Genomic DNA, 8429 nt, shown 5'->3' on the forward strand with positions numbered 1-8429 from the left:
TTTGACTACTGTACATTTTTGACAATACAGACATTAGTTATGTGGTGACTGCATCCATTTCAGATGTATAATAACAGTTTTTCTCAAAAACTTAAGTTATAGTAGCTGGAAAGTATTTAAAGTGAAACCTATGTATTTTTGTAGATTAATAGCACGGGCCCTGTGTGGGAATATAGAGGGCTTCCTGAGGGCAAAGTGAGGGCTGCCTGTGAAGGGCCAGTGCTAAGGGGCCAACGTTTTGCCAATGGTCAGGAAAAGTCTGGTGTTTGAGAGCTGTGGCGTGTTTTCATTACAAGAGGTTGGATTATTAATTTGCTATCAGCCAACTTCAGCTACGGACAGTGTTTGAACATTGATGTACTACAGATAAGACTTTCACACACAACAACTTTCACATGACAAAATCCTACAGTCTTACCTTGCTTTGTTTGCTTTCTTTTTTTTTTGTATTTACATTTTTGGCTATATGTAGCTGTATTAACCTGAACTGGATGTTTTCTGTTTTGTATTTAATAAATTGATTTGAAATCCCTTTGACTACTGTACATTTTTGACAATACAGACATTAGTTATGTGGTGACTGCATTCATTTCAGATGTATACTAACTGCTTTCCCCAAAGACTTAAGTTATAGTAGCTGGAAAGTATTTAAAGTGAAACATATGTATTGTTGTAGATTAATAGTGCGGGCCCTGTGTGGGCATAGTGAGGGCTTCCTGGGGGCTAAGTGAGGGCTGCCCATGCAGGGCCAGTGCTAAGGGGCCAACGTTTTGCCAATAAGCAAATTCTCAGGACCCTGCGCTGGCAGCCCGCTGGGGGCCCTAAGGCTAGCTCTAAGTGGTCCCATAAAGGGCCAATGCAGGCTTGTTCGCAGGGGTGCCTCCCCAATGATAGATCTCCCTTTCTCGGCCACCTCAATGCTAACCACAGCCGCTAAAGAAGCTGCCCAGACCTGTCTGTCTTGCATCCTCAGTAATAGTGCTCCCGGTCATGGCTGCCACAGGGATTCATGCGACCGGAATCACAAAAATTCCTGTTATTGCCACCTAGCAAAAGCTAGTACTGATGACTATCTCAGCCACACTGGTCTCCAAGCTCCCAGGCATCTCCGTCCATGACCAGAGGTTTCTGTCACAGCTTACTTGTCCCAGAAGTGTCAAAGGATACTATTACACCTGCCACAGATGGTGCTGTCATGGGCTCCCCCATCTCCAAGCTCCTTGGAATGTGAGCTCAGTCCCAGAGATTCCTAAAAAAAGCTTCTGTAAATATTCTGTAATTATTCCTGTCCTCTCTGTTTTTGCCTCCTTGGTGCCAGCACTTCCTGTCATGGCTATGATTCCTGCCACAGGCACCCCAAAGATTGTCACCTCAGAAGTTCCTGAAATGGCATCAACCTGAGCCAGCACCCAAGGCCATATCAGTCCCAGGGCATCCCATCTCAGCCACCCTGGTCTCTGAGCTGTTTTTGACCAGGTACAGGGTATCAGGGATCTGGAAGGAGGACCCAATTGCAGAGTGAGTGACAAGGGTTTATTTACAAAACAGACAGTTACAAGAGGATAGTGAGGTGCGCAGGTGATACAACAACAGGAACACAGTTAACAGCGATGAGACAGCAAGGGAAGACCACTGGAACAGCCTCAGACATCAACTGGCAGAATAGCTGCAGAGGAAGCGGCAAGACCAGGCAGATGGAAAGGACCGAACAAGGCACCATAGAGCTGAGCTCAGATACTTGTTGACCGCAGACTATGAAGCAGACCAGGTGCCAGGCAGGGGGAACCAGTTGGCAGGAACAGGTCAGGACAGGAACTCTAACACCACAACAAGACAAGACAGGACAAGGCTCCACAGGAATAAATTAGTCCAAGGTAAGGGAAATAATTACTAATTTAACCAACACAAATAACTTAAAAATATCAAACAAAAATGCAAACAAAAGATCAGAACTAGGAGAACTAGATGAATACTAAAATAAAAGCAAAAAAAAAGAAAAAGAAAAAGCAGGACAAGAACGTAAAACTACTAGGGGCTCAACAAGATTAGGGCAAGACTAAGGCACAAAACCAACCAGACAAGGGTAAACATATTGGGTGAATATTATATATTTGTAATTCACACAATATATGCACTAGATGGCACTAATACTTTATATTCTCTATTTAACCTAATAAACAAAAGATTTACGCTACATGTGTTAACACAGGTATTACAAATGTGTGTGTGTGTGTGTGTGTGTGTGTGCGCGCGTATATATATATATATATATATATATATATATATATATTTTATAATTTTTTTTTGCATAAAACCGATGTATTCCTAATTCTTGATTGTTTATCAAATGTTCATGCAAAGTGTCATTGTATGTAGAAATATTGTGGGAAAGATACAATAAACTTAAAGAACAAAAGACACTGTAATGTCTCTTACTTGGAGGAACTCAGAGACAGTGAAAAGAAGACTCAAATGCAGATCAATTTAATAAAGTAAAAAAAGAAGATAAACAAAACACGAGAATCAGAAAACCATGGGAACAGAACTGAATAATCCTCAACGACTCAACCAAGAAAGGAAAAGACCTGGCAATGATCACAGCAAACACAAGAGCTTAAGTACACAGGGGATAACAAAACTAACTAGACAGAGATGCTGATGCTGATGCTGATTGTGGCAAAATGATATAACATCATGTGGTCTCAGTCATACATTGTGTTTAGCCCAAACCCAAAGTCATTTTCACTCCATTAATCAGATATCAAAAATTCTGAAGATGGTCCCAATGTGAATTGAACTCATAAAGCATGATAAACAAGACAAGGACCTGAACCGACACCAGTCACTCATGTAAGATATATATAAGGACTTCATCTTGAGTCAGAACTAAAAAGACTGAAGATCCGACAGACAGACCAACATAACAAATTATCTGATGCTGATAGAGCAAATCAGAATAATTTTGATTTATAGACAACGTAATAATAAAGAAAAGGAAGAAAGAGCTTGGTTAAGAAATTGGATTGTTCAAGAAATTGAAGTGTCTTCACTCAGTGAGAGGGTGTAAAAAGGGCAACATAACTTGCTCATGTACTTATGACAACAGTGAATCTAAATTGTACAATGGGAAATTTTGTAGAATATGTAGAAATGTAAAATTTTACAAAATTCAGACTTTAGTAAAAGTATATACATTTGAATTTATTCATTGGCAGGATCGGATGATGCTTCAGTGATTTTATGTTTTTACAGTTTAAAATGGTAAAATCCTCAGACGCTTAACTTCATCAAGATTACAGAAAAATGGAAAGATGACGTCAGTGAAGGTGGTTGTGAATGTGTGTAGATGTGTGTTAGTTACAGGATCAGAGAATGACACCGTTCCTCTGTCATAGTCCAAATCAACTCTCACACACACAAGGTGCTCTTCAACAGGAAAACCAGGCCCAAGCAGTCTGTACGGATCGTACTTCACACACCAGGCATTAGAGTTACAGAAACCACGTCCCTTCCTTTGGTTTGATTCTGTAGTTACTCCAAGACTCCAGCATTCGCTCTCTTTAACCTCCACTTCCCAGAAGTGCATTCCTGAATTAAAACCATTTGAACCAAGAACACACTCACAGATGTCAAATCTCTCTTGATTATCAGGAAACGGTTGATCGTCCCAAATGTATTTCACACGAGTCAGATCATTAGACAGGATGAGACGTGGATGAGCCGTGTTTGGATCCAGAATCACAGGAGCTGATGAGACAAAATCAGCAAGTGCTTTTATTCTGATGCTCGTATGATGATAAAAAGTGAACTGTACACAGATTATTATGAATTATGTCACTCAAAATGAGACATTTTCCTCTGATCACTGTGCTAAAATCAATGCTAAAATCTGTCAGTCTCCTCCAATGCATCATTTCCAGTGTGTGTGTAACAGCACAGATTGCCTCCAGACATTGAAGTGTCTTCACTCAGTGAGAGGGTGTAAAAAGGGCAACATAACTTGCTCATGTACTTATGACAACAGTGAATCTAAATTGTACAATGGGAAATTTTGTAGAATATGTAGAAATGTAAAATTTTACAAAATTCAGACTTTAGTAAAAGTATATACATTTGAATTTATTCATTGGCAGGATCGGATGATGCTTCAGTGATTTTATGTTTTTACAGTTTAAAATGGTAAAATCCTCAGACGCTTAACTTCATCAAGATTACAGAAAAATGGAAAGATGACGTCAGTGAAGGTGGTTGTGAATGTGTGTAGATGTGTGTTAGTTACAGGATCAGAGAATGACACCGTTCCTCCGTCATAGTCCAAATCAACTCTCACACACACAAGGTGCTCTTCAACAGGAAAACCAGACCCAAGCAGTCTGTACGGATCGTACTTCACACACCAGGCATTAGAGTTACAGAAACCACGTCCCTTCCTTTGGTTTGATTCTGTAGTTACTCCAAGACTCCAGCATTCGCTCTCTTTAACCTCCACTTCCCAGAAGTGCATTCCTGAATTAAAACCATTTGAACCAAGAACACACTCACAGATGTCAAATCTCTCTTGATTATCAGGAAACGGTTGATCGTCCCAAATGTATTTCACACGAGTCAGATCATTAGACAGGATGAGACGTGGATGAGCCGTGTTTGGATCCAGAATCACAGGAGCTGATGAGACAAAATCAGCAAGTGCTTTTATTCTGATGCTCGTATGATGATAAAAAGTGAACTGTACACAGATTATTATGAATTATGTCACTCAAAATGAGACATTTTCCTCTGATCACTGTGCTAAAATCAATGCTAAAATCTGTCAGTCTCCTCCAATGCATCATTTCCAGTGTGTGTGTAACAGCACAGATTGCCTCCAGACTTACTCTTTTGGACAGAGTTCAGCATCTTCTTCCAGACTCTGCACGGCAGGTTGCCCAAGTAACGTGACACATGAATCAAAACTCCAGAAGGCATCTGTGGATCCGGCTGTGAGATCTGGACTCTGGAAGAACATTCAGGAGTCAGAACTGCAGTGGCTTTGGCTTCAGAAGCAGAGAGAACAGAGACACCAGCAGATCACTCACCTTTCCATTGTTAGTGGAAACTTCTGCTGAAAAAACACAATTTATCATCAACAAGTCCATCAATCATCATTGAATCAATCAACAAATTATCTGAAATCAGACCTTTAGAAAGCAGACGTCATTGGATTTCATTGTCTCCTCCAAGTCTTTGATCATGTGTGAAAGAGCTGAGATGTGTCTGTTCATGTCATCCAGCTTTTCCTTCATTTTCTGCTTCTTCTGGTCCTCTTCTTCCCTCAGTGCAATGATTGTAGATGCTTCTTCATCCCTGAGAAACTGATGAAGCTTCTTAAACTGCTCTTTAATCTGATGCTCTGTGTATTCAGCTTGAGACTGAAATCAAATCACATTCAATTCATCTCAAAGATGAAACTTATTCTGGAGCAGCATGAAGAGTGAGTTGCTAAAGGTGGGTTAGTTAACTACAACTTTAACTTTCTGAAGTAGTACTGTAATAGACGGTCTGTGTCTGTAGGGTGATAATACACATGATTCTCATCAGTTTCTCTTCACAAAATGACAGTTTTAAAACAAACTTTTGAAAATGTGGCAGCCATGTCTGAATGAAAATGCATATTTTCCATATTAAACAGACCTTTGAGAATTATGGACCTATGGTACTTGAGACATTATTGGCCAATCAGTGTTTCTGTGAAACGTCTAGAGCTTTTTATACTTGAACTTGGTCAACTAAATTCTGGGTTTTCTTGTTTTTCGATGTTTCACATTGCTCATATTTTACCCAGGGTTATCAATTCAATGCAGTGATGCAAACTACTCAACTTGATCACATTTAGCCATTTTGAATAAAAAAAATACAATAATTTATCATTCATGTAATCCATAACTGAATGTGAGGAGACAAGCAACTTTCAAAATATTATAGATGCAAAAGAATGGATGCTTATTATAAATTTACAAATTGTAAAGATGCAGACAGTTTTCTGTGAGGGTTGTGTTTATGGTTTGGGGGCAGAATATACAGTGAAGTGACGTGACGTGGCCAAGTATGGTGACCCATACTTGGAATTAGCATTTAACCCATCCAAAGTGCACACACAAAGCAGTGAACACGCACACACCGTGAACACACACGGCGCAGTGGGCAGCCATTTCTTTGCTGCATCGCCTGGGGAGCAATTGGGGGTTTGGTGCCTTGCTCAAGGGCACCTCAGTCGTGGTATTGAAGGTGGGAGAGAGCACTGTACATTCACTCCCCTCACCTACAATCCCTGCCGGTACGAGACTCGAACTTGCAACCTTTGGGTTACGAGTCCGACTCTCTAACCATTAGGCCACGACTTCCCCCTTCCCCCAGTTTGTCTGTGGAAAGTTCCTATAAGACATTGAAAACCAACATGTGTGTGTGACTGTTACATTTACATTTAGTAATTTATCCAAAGCGATTTAAAAATGAGGACAATAGAAGCAATCAAAACCAACAAAAGAGCAATAAAAAGCACGTGCTATGTAGCAAGGTTTTATACACACACACAATATATATACATATAAATATACATACAATAAAAACAAAACAAGTAGATAGAATAGAAAAAGAAGAAAAGAGAAAGCTAGTCTAAAAGTGCGGCTTTTTTGTTGTTAAAGAAAACAAGCAGTTAGAAAACGAATAGAGTGCAAGTGTTTTTTTAAATATAAAAACGAATTAAAAAATAAATAAATAACAAATTAGAATAGAGAAGATCTCAGAAGACTCAATCCTCACCTTGATATGTTGCAATGTTTTCTCGAACTCTCTTTTACGGTTTTCTCCATGTTTAAGTTTCTCTTGTAAGGAGTTCAGTGCTGTATTGAGCTCCTCCTAGAATTTAAAGTGAAAATCTATAAGACACTCAAGGTTTCTGTAACATGATCACTAATACATAAGCTTATCCTCATATGTAAACCTGTCTTACCTTATATGATGGAACAACTTCACTGATGGGTCTGAACGTTTGATTGGCATATTGCTGTGTATCTCTGCACACTGAACACACAGGCTGTTTGTCCTCCAGACAGACGAGCTTGAGTTTCTTACCATGTAAACTGCAGATCTCCTCAGACCCTGCTGAACGCCTCTCATTTCTCTCCTTCAGGAATGACTTGCACAAGTTTTTTAATACAAGATTACAGGAAGGATTCTTTGAGGATGTTCTCCTGCAGACAGGACACTCCCGAGCTTCCTTGGTTCTCCACAACTGTTGCAGACACTCTTTACAGACATTGTGACTACATGATAATAGAACAGGAGCCTTGAAGATTTCATGACATACAGGACAAGACAGTTCTTCTACAGTTAGTGAATCCATTCTCACTGTTTGAGCTCCAGCAATTGAAACTTTAGAAAAGAAAAATAACCACGGCAATCACAAAGATCTGTTGTCTGTTTAGAGCCTTCTCAAAAATCCTTAACGTTTTTATCGTTGCTCTTCATTGATCACTGATCCTTTTTTACTTTTGCCAAGAAGGAAGTAATAACCACACCTGTGGTCTCGGCATTTGAGCACTTGTCTACCTACAGTAAATGACGTATTTCCTGTATTTGACCCAAATATTCACAAGTTGGCTTTAAGACCACAATTGTGTAGAACTTTTCAATGGGGTGAATGCAAAGTGGGACACTTTTTGTGAAATGTGTAATTTAGATACCTAAATTTTCTTTTCTTTATTATTTTAGTTATCTTTAAGGTCCAGCTTTAATATTTCAATTTGATTACCGTTCATATGATGTGTTATTTGGAAGGTATATACCAATAAACATTCTGAGATCGTGTACGTCAGACAAATTTCTTTACACTGTAAAAAATGACCGTGAATTTAACGGTAAAAGACTGTAAAAATGCTACAGTAAAAACCTGTTAAATGGTTAACGGTAAATTCCCCTATTATATACGGGGAAAAACTGTACTGGACATTACATGTATTGGACATAAATTTTATGGTAGTATACTGTTTTTGGAAGTGAAATATACTGTATAATTTACAGTGAATAACCATAAATTGACATTCCCAGAATTCCCTGCGTTACATTTCAAATTTGATGTTTTTTGTTGAAATAACTATGTTTCTTCTTAGTTTTTTCTTATCAGTTTTGTATATTAGGGTTGTGTGTTACACCTAATGTTGTTAAATGAATGTTTATTGCATTATTTCAGTTTCATGTGTGTTAGCATGATGGTGTTTAGTGTCTGTGTGAATGACGCTGTGCACCTTCTAGATATGTTATTATTTAAAAGCTGCTTGTGATGGGCTTTGGTTCCTCATGTGACTCTCATCACCACCTGGTGATGGTTATCAGTGTATTACAAAGGTACAAAACAGATTTCAGTATTTCAATAGGTTGGTATATTAACATTT

The 8429-nt window shown here is 38.9% G+C and overlaps 1 protein-coding gene across 2 annotated transcripts; it reads right to left on the reverse strand.

Moving 5' to 3' along the window:
• Positions 1–3189: 3189 nt before the first annotated feature.
• On the reverse strand, positions 3190–7387 carry LOC107595799 (nuclear factor 7, ovary-like). 2 transcript variants are annotated; one of them, XM_016286326.1, is made up of 6 exons: positions 6989–7387; positions 6799–6894; positions 5178–5408; positions 5076–5098; positions 4875–4993; positions 3190–3747 (listed from the first exon to the last, which is right to left on the reverse strand). In XM_016286326.1, the coding sequence occupies exons 1-6, from the start codon at positions 7379–7381 to the stop codon at positions 3254–3256; spliced, it is 1356 nt and encodes a 451-aa protein (XP_016141812.1). In that variant the 5' UTR covers positions 7382–7387; the 3' UTR covers positions 3190–3253. The 2 variants fall into 2 exon arrangements, with proteins under 2 accessions (XP_016141812.1, XP_016141811.1); XM_016286325.1 differs by lacking the exon at positions 3190–3747 and adding an exon at positions 4108–4665 and having other exon boundaries at positions 6989–7381.
• Between the last annotated feature and the right edge of the window lie 1042 nt (positions 7388–8429).

The sequence above is a fragment of the Sinocyclocheilus grahami genome, unplaced genomic scaffold (assembly GCF_001515645.1).
Source record: "Sinocyclocheilus grahami isolate Dianchi unplaced genomic scaffold, SAMN03320097.WGS_v1.1 scaffold208.1, whole genome shotgun sequence".
Taxonomy (NCBI): domain Eukaryota; kingdom Metazoa; phylum Chordata; class Actinopteri; order Cypriniformes; family Cyprinidae; genus Sinocyclocheilus; species Sinocyclocheilus grahami.

Excerpts from the sequence above, each read along its gene's own strand:
- LOC107595799 (XM_016286326.1), bottom strand. The coding sequence starts at position 7,381 with ATGGATTCACTAACTGTAGAAGAACTGTCTTGTCCTGTATGTCATGAA. Across the intron at positions 6,895-6,988 it reads AAGTTGTTCCATCATATAAG|GAGGAGCTCAATACAGCACT; the intron begins GTAAGACAGGTT and ends TTTAAATTCTAG. Across the intron at positions 5,099-5,177 it reads ATGACGTCTGCTTTCTAAAG|AAGTTTCCACTAACAATGGA; the intron begins GTCTGATTTCAG and ends TTTTTTCAGCAG.